Source organism: Aethalodelphis obliquidens, unplaced genomic scaffold, assembly GCF_003676395.1.
Source record: "Aethalodelphis obliquidens isolate GAN/ISIS:26980383/991018 unplaced genomic scaffold, ASM367639v1 scaffold8, whole genome shotgun sequence".
Taxonomy (NCBI): domain Eukaryota; kingdom Metazoa; phylum Chordata; class Mammalia; order Artiodactyla; family Delphinidae; genus Aethalodelphis; species Aethalodelphis obliquidens.
Window position 1 is genome coordinate 27413850 of NW_020837952.1, and position 15241 is coordinate 27429090.

The 15241-nt window shown below is 36.2% G+C and overlaps 1 protein-coding gene across 4 annotated transcripts in view; it reads left to right on the forward strand.

Annotated features, from left to right (window-relative positions):
- Positions 1 to 15241, forward strand: part of ACSS3 (acyl-CoA synthetase short chain family member 3) — a 143569-nt gene that overhangs the window by 43934 nt on the left and 84394 nt on the right. For all 4 annotated transcript variants that reach the window (XR_003432917.1, XM_027107102.1, XM_027107101.1 and 1 more), the window contains exons 3-5: positions 5748 to 5936; positions 9685 to 9819; positions 12320 to 12460. Coding sequence is in view for 3 of the 4 variants with exons in the window: in XM_027107102.1 (XP_026962903.1) it covers positions 5748 to 5936; positions 9685 to 9819; positions 12320 to 12460 (465 nt within the window). In the remaining variant the exon portion in view is untranslated. The remainder of the gene's footprint in view (positions 1 to 5747; positions 5937 to 9684; positions 9820 to 12319; positions 12461 to 15241) is intronic.

Consider the following 15241-nt stretch of genomic DNA (forward strand, 5'->3'; position numbering starts at 1 on the left):
TTGCAAATGTACAGTGTTAAGATGATGAAATATTGATTGAAACCCACTTGTGAAGAAAATGGGAATGAGAAAAATGATTATTCTGTGTAATGATATTTATTCCTTCATTTGGAGAAAATTATTTGAAAGGAAATGTGTTAGTAAATGTTTTCTAGCTCACTGTCAGATAACTGTTTTGAAAATTAGATACTACTTTATACTTTTTTTAAATAGAATTCTGTTTTAAAATATGAAACATAATTCTGTTTTAGATAGTAATAATACATTTTACTCTTGAATATAAATGGTATACTTTTATCTTTTGAGGAAAGATTTCTCTTCTTTTAATAACATCACATCACCTCCACTTTCCTGCTATTGAAAGGAGTATCTCACAATTGAATGGACTTAATACAGCATCATATTTAAATGAGAATTCTCTCAATTTCATCTCCAATAAATAGTCACTGTCTTAAAAAGTTACATTTCTGGAAGCTTCTTATGTTCGATGAAAATATTTTGCATTCCTGAAAGATTTCCTTTCAAAAAGATGGTTTTAGTATTATTTCAGATCTTAAGCAGTTTTAGTATAACTGATTCTTTTCACAGGTATTTATTTACCTGGATGCATGGCTGCTGCATGGCCAAAAGAAGAAACAATTCATTAGAGATAAAGTTTTACCTTTTCGGTGGCTCTCTCTGTGTGTACAAGAAAAACCAAAAACGTGTGTATGATGTCTGTGTATGTACAAAATGTGTGATTAACTTATATGTTTAAAAGTAAAATGCAGGTATTTTAGGTGATTATCTCTTTCTGTGGGCAATTCTATATATTCTGAAGAACAGATCATTCATCCCCAATTTTAGTAAACTGTTTCCTCAGATATTATAATTGATTTTTAAAGTAGTTACATTTTCTGATATTGATTCGACCAGGGTTTGCAGAGTAATATCATCGCCGCTGAAAAGCATGCTTTCTCTTGTCTTCTCTTCCATGTAATTTTCTTTAACATGGCCCTGAGGTTGCCTCTGATTGTTGTTTTTACTGTGATTTGGACACCAACGCTGTCTTTGTCATACAAACCTGATTTTCTTTAGATGGACACACTGGCAGTTTGTGAAGCAAGTGCTAATTTACTCTATAGAACATAGTCTTTGATCAGTTTTGACTAATGTTTATTTTTGTGTCATGGACTTTTGGTCATGAAATTCTACTAAGTCGCAGACCGCTTTTTTTCCAATATGGTTTATTACAGGATATTGAATATAGTTCCCTGTGCTATACGATAGGACCTTGTTGTTTAAACATCCTATATATAATAGTTTGTATCTGCTAGTCCCAAACTCCCCATCCATCCCTCCCCCGCCTCCCCCCATGGTCTGTTTTCTTTGTCTGTGAGTCTGTTTCCGTTTCATAGATAGGTTCATTTATGCCATATTGTAGATTCCACATATAAGTGACATCATATGGTATTTGTCTTTCTTCACAGACTGCTTTGGAATGAAGATTTTCCAGAATGAGTACATAAAAATTTTACTGAAGTTTTTTTCATTATTTATGCTTACATGTTTTTATTTTACCATTCTAAAATTTAAAGTTTTTATTTGCATCTAAACCAAATATATGTGTGTTATATATAAACCAAATATATGTGTATACCATTTTATATTACATAAATATTTGTTGCATTTTCTTATTTTATCATTACTATTTATGTATGATATTTTTTCCTGGACTGTGAATTTCTTTGCCTTAAGGAACATATCTTCCTCATTTTTGCACCTGCCGACTTGACCTCAGTATAGGACACATAGCAGATACTATATAACTTGAATCAATGGCAGGATACTTAGATATTAAAATAACTTTAAATTAGTACCAAAATAATAATTAGTTCATGTAATAAATAACTAGTGGGAAAAAGCAAACACTGTTGTTCTAAATGAATATGTATATATACATTTGTTTCATTTCTTCAGGCTTCGTCCCCAGCTCAGTTATCCTCATGTTAGAGGAGTATCATGGCCTGACCATGATTGTATGGGTTATGTATTGCGCTTGATGTCAGAAAGAAAACCAATTTTAGTGATTTGTGCCTGTGTAAGACTATTAAATAGTTGATAAATTAAAATAGTTTTAAGAAGGTGCAAAGATTAATATGGATTGGGTGAGTGGCACATGATTTAATTTTTTCTTCAGTTGAAAAACTGTAGGTTATATGAAATACATGTTAAAATTTTTTCCTTTTGGATAATAATAAAAATTATAAATCTACACTCAGACACCTATGGTAGAATAAGAATATAACGTTGAATAAAAATAATATCTACCGTTTGATAATTTTCCATCAAAAAGCCAATGAAAACAAGGTGAACCCTGAAATAGCAATAATCAGATTGTCCTTTGTGTTGGTTTCATAGAACTTTATTTGAGTGATTATGAACTCTTAGGTGACTGAGATTTCTAGATATTTCCTCTAATTGCTCGCTGTTGCTTACACTTATCTTCAAAATGATTACTTTTGCATCTGCGTAAGACTATTAAGTATTCTGTTCTGGGGTTTCCAAATTAACCAACGTGAGGTATAATATATTTTTTTAATAAATTTATTAATTTTTATTTTTGGCTGCATTGGGTCTTTGTTGCTGCATGCGGGCTTTCTCTAGTTGCGGCGAGCAGGGGCTACTCTTTGTTGTGGTGTGTGGGCTTCTCATTGCAGTGGCTTCTATTGTTGCGGAGCACAGGGTCTAGGCGCACGGGCTTCAGTAGTTGTGGCATGTGGGCTCAGTAGTTGTGGCTCGTGGGCTCTAGAGCGCAATCTCAGTAGTTGTGGTGCACAGGCTTAGTTGCTCCGCGGCATGTGGAATCTTCCCGGACCAGGGCTTGAACCCATGTCCCTGCATTGGCAGGCGGATTTTTAACCTCTGCACCACCAGGGAAGTCCCAACACTAGATATAATATTAATGAGGAATATTTTTTAATGAAACATTCTCAAATATTTTCATATTAAATCAATCCCATCTTTTGCTATGAGCTAAAATTTCATTTTTCATTAGCTTATTTGTTAGAAGTCTTACCTGAAACATATTTACCCATTCATTTTCATATTTATAAAAATAAATATATATATTTTAAAATTTAGAAGTAACAATGGAAAATTTTACTGGAGTGACATTTAGCACCAGAAACTACTAAAAAAGATATTTTTCTCTATTGCTCATATAAAACTTTCGTCTTCAGAGCAACTTTGGTGTGGTTAGTATCGTATCTAAACATTGAGGAGTAGCTCCAAGAAGGGAGGTTAGCAAGGCCAAATGGGCACCGTCTATTGGTGATATAGACACAGTACAGCTTAATTTGACTGAAGATTGTCTTCAAGGCAGTGGTTAACGGCTCAGATGCCTGCAGGAACCAGGCAGATAATATAAGTGGGAGACATGGATGAGAGAAAAATCAATTATCTGTATATATCACATCTCTATGGTTATGGAACTATGGTGTAAGCACATGACAAAATAAACAGGATGTAGAAGAATATATTTGAAACCCAGAAGGAAAGAAAAATGCAAGCTCTGTTATAAATAGCCCTAGGGAAAAGCAACTTCATGGCAAACCCAGCAGCTGATCATGGGGTTCAGTTGATTGTTGTCATTCAAGAACACAGACCCACTGTGGCTAGACCTTCCAGTTTTTCAAGAGAACCTGGAAATCTGAATTTGCATATGAAACCTTCTAAGTTTAATATGTTGGCTCATTTCTTTTTCTTTTAGGTGTGACATGACCCCACCTTAAATACATCTTGGGGCTACATTTAGCCATTGTGAGATCCTTCTTTTAAAGAAAGTCTTGAATTTATTGATTTCATTTCTTTCAGAGGACAGAAAAATTTTGGACATCTTCCAGCAACGTTGTGAAGTAAGACAGGATTATAAAGTTACTGAATCATTGCTAGATTGGGTTTTGGTTGAAGATTCTTTTTATTCAGCACTATTTAAGATGCCAAGGCTATAGCTGTAAATAGGACAAACTCTTCTCGTTGGTCTCTCCCAGTGCTGTACCTTAAACAGGATACCCAGTAATGCGATCCCAGAGCATGGCCACTTTCTGCAGGGTTTACACTGAGATATTTGGATATGACGTTCAGTGTTTGTCTTGGTTCTTGAGCTCCATATAATAGAATTTAAGTTCACGATTGATATTACTTTGATTTATCTTTCTTGTAACTTTCTACTGGGCAACTTGGGGCTCTTCAAAAATTGCACTAAATTAGAGTTTGCAATATAGGGCAGGATAAAACACTGAGAGAGTTGTTTGTTACTGTCTGTCTTTCCCCAGAGCCCTTAACCTTGACCACATCTTTCCCCATCTGCACAGAGGAAGGGAATAGAGAGAAAAAGGAAGAATGATCAGGATTCAGAATCCTTTGAACTTGTTCAAAAAGTAGGAGAGGCAGAGTGAAAGGAAAGGAACCTCAAATAGCAGTGTGGCCTAATTCCTTCTCTCAGGCCTCCTCTGTTTACCAGCTTGAACAGTCACATTCAAAGCCAAGCCATAGTCCTTCCATTTGCCCGGTGGATCCCTACTGACCCTTTAGCTCTCTGACCTGATCTATGACCACTTTCTCACTTGCTCTTTCTGTTTCAGCTCCCCTGGTCTCCTCTACGTTCCTCAGTCACATCACCTATGATCCCCCTTACGTCACTGTACTGGTGCCCTTTCTGCCTGAAATAGTATGCTCACAGATATCCACTTAGTCTCAACCTCTTATGTGTCATTGCTAAAATGTCACTTTCTTAGGTCTATCTTTTTTGGGGGGGTGGCTGTGCTGCGGCATGCGGGATCTTAGTTCCCCAACCAGGGATTGAATCCATGCCCCCTGCAGTGGACGTCATTGTGGAGTCTTAACCACTGGACCACCAGGGAATCCCTTTTGGGACTATTCTGATCGTCCCATTGAGAATTACATCCCCTGCACTCCCAATCCCCTCTATTTTGCTCTATTCCCCCATCAAATAGCACTCAATACCTTTTAACATAATACATAATTATTACATTTATTGCATATCCTCTGCTAAAACATAAGTACTCTGATAGAGATCTTTGTCTTGTTTGTTTACTGATGTATCGGAAAACAGGGTGTGTGATGTATAGGAACTCAATATATATTTTTTAAATAAAAGAATGTTGAACTTCTTAGATCCTCACTTAGATCTGGCATACTTCCCACAGCTTGTTGTAATTGCCCATGAAAAGGTTTCTTGCAACAAATTTTATCATGTGTAGGCTTTTGATCTTAACCGTTTCCTTCAACAGTTAACCCAACATATAACTAAATTTGTAATTATTTTATTTTTCTGCTCACTTGACAGATTCTCCCTTTAGCATAAAAACTCCACAGGGACAAGTCTTTGTCTTTGTTTTTCAGTGTTGTGTTCCCAACCCTAAACACAATGTCTGGCGCATGATAGTTTCTTAGTAAAAATGTTGTTGAATGAGTAATTAAGCAAATTTAAGCCATGAAATTCATATGGGATAATAATAGTAAGTTGGTTTGTAGTCAGTTATTATAATCCAGATGTCTGTTATTATTGTCACCATCTAAACTCTTACCACCATCATCAAATATGTATTTCTCAGACTTCTATAATCCACTACAGGTGGGGGCGTGGGGGGTGCAGTGATCATCTTCTTGCATTACTGTCGTAACTGAGAAGTTCAGTGAATTACCACAGAGAACACGTTGCTGATCTGATGATGTTGTTATAGGTCTCTAAGCTGGCTGGTGTTTTGGTCAAGCATGATGTCAAGAAGGGTGACACCGTGGTTATCTACATGCCCATGATCCCCCAGGCGATATACACCATGCTGGCGTGTGCTAGGATAGGAGCCATCCATAGTCTCATATTTGGGGGATTTGCATCCAGAGAACTCAGCAGTCGCATTGATCATGCAAAGGTAAGTGCTTTATTTGGAGGAATCACGTTGTAGCTGCATATAGTACAGCTGTATTTATCTGTGGAGGAACCATCGAAGAGTGATCTGTACTTATCAGATCCTCCTATCAACTGAGGTAAAGTTTACTTTTTATTTGGCATACACTATTAACCAAAATTTTATTTTCGAGTCAGTCCTATGTGGTAGACATCTTTCTAGATACTGTGAAGAATATAACATATAAGGTGCAAGCCTTTCAAGTTAACTTGTCATATATTTGTGTAAGACATTTAAGAAAAATAATAACTAATTTACTCATTCCACATGTATTTATTAAGCTTCCACGCTATGCCTGGTACTGTCCTTGGAACTGGCTAAGAAATGATACTTATCAAATGGATGGGACACATGACTAGTTTTATAATCTATATATTTCCAGGAATGGTGGTATAGCACAGTGGTTAAGAGGGTGTGTTAGGGACAGGTGAAGTAACACGTTTAGGTGGGGTACTAAGATCACAAACTTGAAAGGCTGTTGTGAAATATCGTTGAGATAACTGAGTTTAAAGCACTAACACAGTGCCTGGCATATAATACTCATTTATAAAAAACAGGTTAGCTGTTATGATTCTATGAATTTAGAGCAGGAATCAGCAAACTTTTTTCTGTAAGTTACCAGATAGTAAATATTTTAGGCATTTCGGGTTACATGGTTTCTGTTGCAACTACTCAGCTGTGCTGTTGTAGCACAAAAACAGCCTTAGACACTGCAGGAACTAAGGGCAAAGCAGTGTTCCAACAACACTTTACAGAATGTAATTTGGGCAGAGTTTGGCTCTGAATCATAGTTTGCAGATCCCTGATTTAGAGGCAGGAATGGTATCTTTTAGTTGGGGTGGCTGAAGGCAGCTTCCTGAAGGAGGTGAGATTTGAGTTACATCTTGGCTAAGATTCAGCTAGTTGAAGAGAATGACAGTGGGATCCAAAAGGCTAGAAAAAGAATAAGAGTCTAGCATGGGAGGCAGGAAAGGGTAAAAATTCATTTAAAGGACAGCAAATAGACCAATGTGATTGGAGAGGGAGAGAAGGTGAGCTTGAAAAGGCAGTTATTGTCTGAATTGCATCCTGTAGACGCTGACCGGTCAAATTTTTGAGCAGGTGACTGTCATGTTTTAAGCAATGTTAAGAGGAGGTAAGTCTTGCAATATGATGTGAGTGGGAGAGAGGATAGAACGAGAACCTTTGGTAGGTGGTCTCTTTGTGAATCAGTGGCTAGTGGGCAATGTGCAGGAGAAGAACAGCAGTGGGAAGATTAAAGAAGGAAGGTCATTATGGGAGTAGGAGATGACTGACCTTTATGGAGTTTTATAAGGCCAGGATGAGAAACATTCTTAACAAAAAAAAGGGAACTAATATATATTGAGGGTCCCCAGAGTACTAGGCATGAGGTGAGGTTTTACATATCTGACTTCATCAGGTAATAGATCAGTTATTAGAACTAGGAAGCTGGTTTGCACACTAACTGGCTGGATTCTCTTTTCTCTATCTTTTTAAAAACATGTTGAGTTAGTGCTTATGAAGGGAAATCTAGGGGGAAATATCAGTCACTGATCTGCAAATCAGTGGGCGGTTGGAGACTTCCCTGAGGAAGCTATAGACTCTGGCTTTTCAGCTACAGAAATCTTAAACACCATTTGGGGAAAGGTATGAGATATATTGTTTCTTTTTTAAAAGATTTTATACGATGTGGGAAAATTTATATCTATATCTATATCTATATATATAATAAGAATTTATAAAACTCATGCTGTATCACTGGAGGAGTTTTCATCCATAAGACACACACACATAGACACCTCCCCCACCCCCAAACTTGTTAAGGAGTTTAGGCAGTAAGTGCATATTCTTATGGGCGGGACCATTGAGCAAGTCAAATTAATGGCGAGGAGATGGAGGTAGAGATACATACCGTAGATATTTGGATGATAATTGAAACCAGGGATGATTTTGATGTCGTAATTTTCAACTAATTAGGCCGAAGAAAAAGTTTTATTTTAACAGATGAAGATGGGAAGAATGTAGTCCACTTGAGATGGAATAAAACCTCCAATAAAAGGCTCTTAATAGAAATGTGAAAGGGATTGTTTTCTAGAGGAAGAATCTAATTTTGACTTTAAATTATTCAATAATTATTTATAATATTAATATTATAAATATAAATTATTTATAAATTATTAATATAAATTATCAATAATTATTAAATTATTCAACTTTTGATATATTCTATATATGTTTTTAATTTGATGTATAACTTACTTTCATTTATTCAGAATTTAAAATTCTAATCTTAGGGAATGTTATCTGGAGTTATTTTTGTACATATTTCAGATATTAAAATGTGAATTATATTCAAATGTCTGACCTTTAAAAAAGGATACAAGATTTACTCTTTCATTTCTTTCCTTTTAAAAGGCAGCTTGAAATAGTGGAAAGAGGAAGATTCTGAAATCAGTCAGTACTGGCCCTCTTTCTGATTCTAACACTTCTAACCTGGAGCAAGCTATGCAACTGCACTGAGCCTCAGCTCCATGAATATTAAATGACATTAAAAACCAGAAAGTGCTATATATGCATATATTTGACATTATATAAACCTTCCCTAGATGAAATGTATTGTAACCAGAAATCAAAATTCAGGAATAGGTGCACTATGTTGGACTGATTATCTTTCTCCTGAGTAATTTATTATCTGTTTCCTTTGCTTTGGATTTCTTCGTGAAGAAACAGTGTACTTAAAAGAATAAAGATATGTTTGTTTTGCAGATTAACGAGAATTTTGGTTCAGTGCCACAAATATTTGTTGAGAGCTTATGGTATGGCAAGCATTGTAACAGGCAGAGGAGACAGGGAGGTAACAGGGTCCAAATTTGGCCTGGGAGAGCTTCCTGTGCAGAGGTGGGGACAAAGGAACACTTTGACTATAGTTGGATATCTGAGGCCTGCTCAGAATCTACCAGGGAAGGAAGATTGATCCTAAGCCTTTTAGCTACACCTGTGCATATCTTGAAGAATGACTAGCAAGTTGTCAGGTAAAGAAGAGTGCCAAGTGTGTCTTAATGACGGGGGCATGTTCAGGTTTTGTGGGGCTTGAAACTTAAATGAGGGCCCTTTTAAGAAAAATATGACAAAATGACAATATAAAATTTGGTGAAAAAGAGTATGTATTTGGAATGAGAAAAGAATCATAAAATAATTATTGGAGACTCAGGTCTCTTCCTTCTGAGTTCTCTCTAGGTGTTCAAGCAGAGATGCTTACATAAAAAACCTTAGAAATGCTTCCTAATAGCAGTCAGGCTGGGTCTTCCCCCGCTAAGAAATGCTACAACTTCAGCAACAACCAGCTGTTATGCAGGCCTCTGCAAGTGAGGGGGCCCTAGGCTTCCGTTTCACTGGTTCATGGCAAATTTACATCTACCTGATTTAATGAATTCTTTCGAAAGTATTTTTTAAAAGCTCATGTTTATTAGCCAGAAGCATCATTAAGTGTGGAATTCTGAACAGGTAAGTGAGATTTATGTGGAAGTGGTTAGGGCTATAACATTTAAAAATAGCTTATTGGTTTTCAGGCCTTTTATTTAATAGAGAACAGAATCATTCAAACGTTTCTTAAGAAATGTTAAATTGTCAGCCTGCATCTGAAATATTATGGTTACCTTAATCAGGATGGTTAAGCTTTCTCACGTATTTATTTACTTATTTTTCATTGTAGCCCAAGGTCGTTGTTACAGCATCGTTTGGCATGGAACCTGGAAGGAAGGTAGAATACATACCACTTCTAGAAGAAGCTCTGAGAATAGGACAACACAAGCCACATAAAGTTCTCATTTATAATCGTCCAAATATGGTAATCTGAATATTGAATTTGGTCCTTGCTTATGGTGATGTGCTAAGGATGCCTCTTTTTGACCATTTGAAAGGAACACTTGATCTATAAACTGTTGAATATACAATACTTCAGGAATGCCACTATTTTTGGCAAAAAAGAATGATATTTTCTGTCATTATAAAAAACGAGCTTAAAACAAAAAGATTGGAACATAGGAGTATCTGTCATATTAATGAATTAGAATGAATGTGTAGTCTATTGTGGTGTCCTTTATTAATTTACATTATAACTATAATAATAATACAGTTGACCCAATGCGGGGGTTAGGGACACTGGCCCACTGGGCAGTTGAAAATCTGCTTATAACTTTTGACTCCCCCATAAACTTACCTAATAGCCTATTGTTGACTGGAAGCCTTACCAATAACATAACCAGTTGATTAGCACGTTATATGTATTATATACTATATTCTCTTACAATAGAGTAAGCTAGAGAAAAGAAAATGTTATTAAAAAAATCATAAGGAAGAGAAAGTAGATTTATAACTATATTTACTCATACCACAAGTTTATGTCGTCTGTTTACAAGATGAATTGTCTATCAGTACCTGCATCAATATTGGCTTATATGATACAAAACACTGTAGATGTTCTACGTATTACAACACTAAACATCAAAAATGAAAAGATAATGTGAAAAAGAAATTCACAGAAAAGATAATGTGAAAAAGAAATATTTAGGTATAATGATTCATGCATTGATAAAGAAGAAGCAGCAATATGATTGCTTCATGGTAGCCCAGCCTACACACTAATGAGTGAATAATTATACAGTTTTTATGGCATATGGCATTACAGTAATATTCATACTACAGTATTAGTGGTGGTGAACTTACTTTCACTGAGGAACTTACTTTCACAAGTCTTGCCTTGTGCCTACTAACAAGTTCGCCAACTGTAAACTTCCTGATGTGTCATCTTGAGCTTAGTCAACATTTCATAAAATAACTAGATATGTACTGGATCATAACTAGAATTAAATAGCTATAACTCCCCACTAGAGTAATTTTTCCATAAGCCACTTCCTTTTTCTTCATCTATCTGGCATATTTCATTGGCACCGTTTTTAAAGAGGTCTAACTTAAGATTTGTCTGTCTAATTCATGGCTCTATTATTATAAAGTTTATAACACTAGAGCTTGGTTCTAGGAATATAAAAGAAAACAAACATTTCTACCATATTAGTCAATAACGTAGATGGAGGAAAACTTGGATAGCTTTTTGTGTATGTCTCATACTCTCATTAACTTCAAAACTGATTTTTGTTCTTGAAAAAGCAGAAGTAGATTACTCCTCCACCCCTGAAAGTTATTTAATATTCTCTCATTTGGAAAAATGGCTGCAGTATTACTCTTAAATGGCCCTGTATAAAGAGAAATTTTAGTGGGTTAGTTGAGATTTCATTGTGAAGACAGTAGTTCCAAAGTAAAAGAAATAGGTTGTGAAAAATAGAAGTTAGGTCCATCCACGTCTCTACAAATGACCCAATTTCTTTCCTTTTTATGTCTGAGTAATATTCCATTGTATATATGTACCACATCTTCTTTATCCATTCATCTGTCAATGGGCATTTAGGTTGCTTCCATGTCCTGGCTATTGTAAATAGTGCTTCAGTGAATATTGGGGTGCATGGATGGACCTAAAGTCTGTCATACAGAGTAAGTCAGAAAGAGAAAAATATTGTATATCAACACATATATGTGCAATCTAGAAAAATGGTCCAGATGAACCTATTTGCAGGGCAGGAATAGAGACACAGGGGTAGAGAATGGACATGTGGACACGGGGCGGGGGAAGGGGGAGTGAGATGAATTGGGAGATTGGGAATGACATATATACACTAACATGTATAAAACAGATAGCTAGTGAGAACCTGCTGTATAGTGCAGGGAGCTCAGCTTGGTGCCCTGTGGTGACCTAGATGGGTGGGACGGGGGGATGGATTGGAGGGAGGTCCAAGAGGGAGGGGATATATATATATACATATAGCTGAGTCACTTCTTTGTACAGCAGAAACTAACACAACATTGTAAAGCAACTATACCCCGATTAAGAAAAATAAAGTGTGTGTTTCAGGTCAAAAAGAAAATAGAAGTTAGCTTATAAAGGTGTTAGTGTACATGCATTTATAGAAGCATGAACCTCTGTTAGTTAAGCTCTGACTGTTGATGAAATCATGCCTGCATCATATTGAATTTCTTAAGGATATCTCTAGGTTTGAATAAAACATTTTCTGTTGTAAGTTTAGTTGAAGCCAACATCAAACTGTTGGATTTTGTTATGGACATTTATCTTAACTCGTGACCCTGAAGTACTGAGTCATAAATCTGATATTTAGTGCTCTATAGGCCTGGATTTCAGTCAGATGCTCAGACTAATGTAGATTTAGCTACTCTCCAGTGTTCTCCTGATTTAATCTCCTTTGTTCAGTGCATATTCCTATATTTTTGCTTTGTAGGAGCCGGTTCCTTTGGCGCCAGGTCGTGACCTTGATTGGGATGAAGAGATGGCAAAAGCACAGTCACATGATTGTGTTCCTGTCCTTTCCGAACATCCGCTGTATATTCTTTACACATCTGGAACAACGGGGTTGCCAAAGGTATGCACTATCTTAGGGATAATTATAGTGGCAGATTGTTTTGCACTGCGAATATTTGACTACTGACTGAAAGTACTTTATATCTTAAAGACATATTGTGTCTAAATATATAAAAATATTCATTATGTTTAATATCAAATGCTTTGTCCTTATTTCTTTCAGAATCTTCACAATTATCAGCAATATTCAATTGCTTTAGTAAGCTGTTAAAATTAATATATATTTGATTGAATATCAGTTGGTTTAATAAAATTTTATAAAATATATTTTAAATGAAATATTTTTATTTTTTAACTTGAGGCATAACCTTCATACAGTATGAAAACTGACTTTTGATTTAGAGGAATTCAATTTATCGTTAAAAATGCAACTTTGAGAATTGGCCTAGACAGTCTGAACAACAGGGAATTTATCCAGGGGATTGAACTATTTGATTTGCAGCACTGAAGACGCTCAGGGGTTTTTTAAGTCTTTTACCCTGGAAGGTGCTTTCACAAAACAAAGTCAAAAGTGTCAATAATCCTGAATGTGTCAGATACCAAACAAATACCACTTTTGCCTAGTATCTCTAAATAATACTGTTTTTTCATATAAATTCATAAAGACTTGTGATATCATCTTCCTATTAATCTTCATTAAGGAGTTCAATATTCATTGAATCATAGAATGTTAGCAGGCAAAGGGACTTTTACAGTCACTTGAATCCTATAGGGCATTGGCCTCTTTATTGATATCGGACCTCTGTAGCATCAGAATTCTGAAAAATTACCTGCTAACACTCTTAAACTAGTGATTATGTTAGTTTAGATGTAAATAAAGGAAAATTAAGACTTAAGACGTTTTATATAAAATTCACTTGCTTGTGAAAAAGAGAACATTTGGTAGAGGGATATATTTTCTCGGAGTACAGAGACCATGTTTTATTACATTTTGGTCTACCATCGTGTTTTATATGTAGTTGGTATTCAAATTTTTGTTGAGTGCATAAATAAATTAATGCATATACATGAAGATATTTGTGTTGTTGTAAAATCAAAGCCCTATGATTATTTTAAGAACTCTGGTCATCTGAAAAATAAATATTTCTTATATTGCAGACTCTAAGATATGTTTGTATAAGCAGTCCAAAGGATCTGCTGGATGCAATTCTTACCCTTCACTTTTTGCAATCCTGCATTATGCACATAGAGTCCAAATGAACGTTTGGCTGTAAAATAAAAGGGGACTCAGCAAGTTATAATCTAATATAAAAGTATCAGCATGAGATGAAACCACTGACCCTGAAAACATAGTATAACCTAACCAAATAAAGAAAATCAATTTAGCTCCTTAAAAGCCTGAAGGAATCTTATAATAACTTTTCTGTCACCTCAAGACTTTAAATCACTGAAACTCACTGTGGCCTGGAGGGGGATCCTTATGAGAGGGCCGAAGAAGAGCTTGTCATCAACTCAAAGCTGACTCAGCTAGTGTAGTAGAAATAAAGTAAAAGTAATATACAGGGCATTAAATCTGAAAAGTGGTGGTTCCAGATAAGGAAGAAACCTAGCTATTCCAGGTTTTCTCTGGGTCAAGGAGTTCTTTGTGGGATTCCTAGATGCCCAAACTGAAGATTGTTTGATGTTTTAATCATCCTCATTTTCCTTGTAATGTACCATCCTGAAGATAATCTATTTCTATAGATTGGAGAAGGATTTAATTGTTCGGAGATTTCTATTCACGTTGAATTTAGCTCAATTCAGTATGCATTATTGAGTGTTCATTAGGTGCTAAAAGAGATAAAAATATGAGTAAACCACAGCCCCTTCAGCATAGTGGGATTGCAATATATATCAACACAGATAAGGTAAGATAGTCTGTGATCCTTGCCCTAAGAAGGCAACCCTACTTCTTGCTTTCTTGAAGAAAAGATGAGATTGGATGGTGTCTGAAGGATTAAATTCCATTAATGCAACAAAGATTACTGAGCACCCAAATATATATCTATCTTTTAGAAGTTTACATTCTATGGCTAGACACAGGAAGTAAACAAAGAACTATACAATCTGTGATGTGTTATGAAGAAAAATAAAGCAGGATAAGGGTGATAGAAAGAGTGGGAGTGCTGTTTTATCAGGGAGGTGTCAGGGAAAGCACTTGACAGGGTGACTTTTTTTTTTTTTTTTTTTTTTTGCGGTACGTGGGCCTCTCACTGTTGTGGCCTCTCCCATTGCGGAGCACAGGCTCCGGACGCGCAGGCTCAGCGGCCATGGCTCACGGGCCCAGCCGCTCCGCGGCATGTGGGATCTTCCCGGACCGGGGCACGAACCCGTGTCACCTGCATCGGCAGGCGGACTCTCAACCACTGTGCCACCAGGGAAGCCCGACAGGGTGACATTTGAAAGATGAATAGAACTTCTTCATCAGGTGATATAATAGGGAGGAGGGCATGCGAGGTAGATTGGGTTGACATAAGCAAAGGCAGGAGCGTGTAAGGAAGGTTCCAGGATGGCTAGTGCATTTGGTGCAGATAAAGAAGAGAAATGGCCAGATATATAGGCAGGGGCCAATTGCTTAAAATTGAGCCAAGAAATTTAGTTTATATACTGTATGTAAGGAATGGAGAGCACTAATGCTTCTTAAGAAAAAATATGAAGGAAGGTAACCCTTGCAACATTTTGTTGAGAAGATAGGCAAATACACATAATGGAAACTAGGAGACTGGTTTTCCAGGCTGTGTTTAGTTTAGGACCTTACTTAGGACAACAAACTTATTAGGGAACAATCAGATTTGGTTCAAGG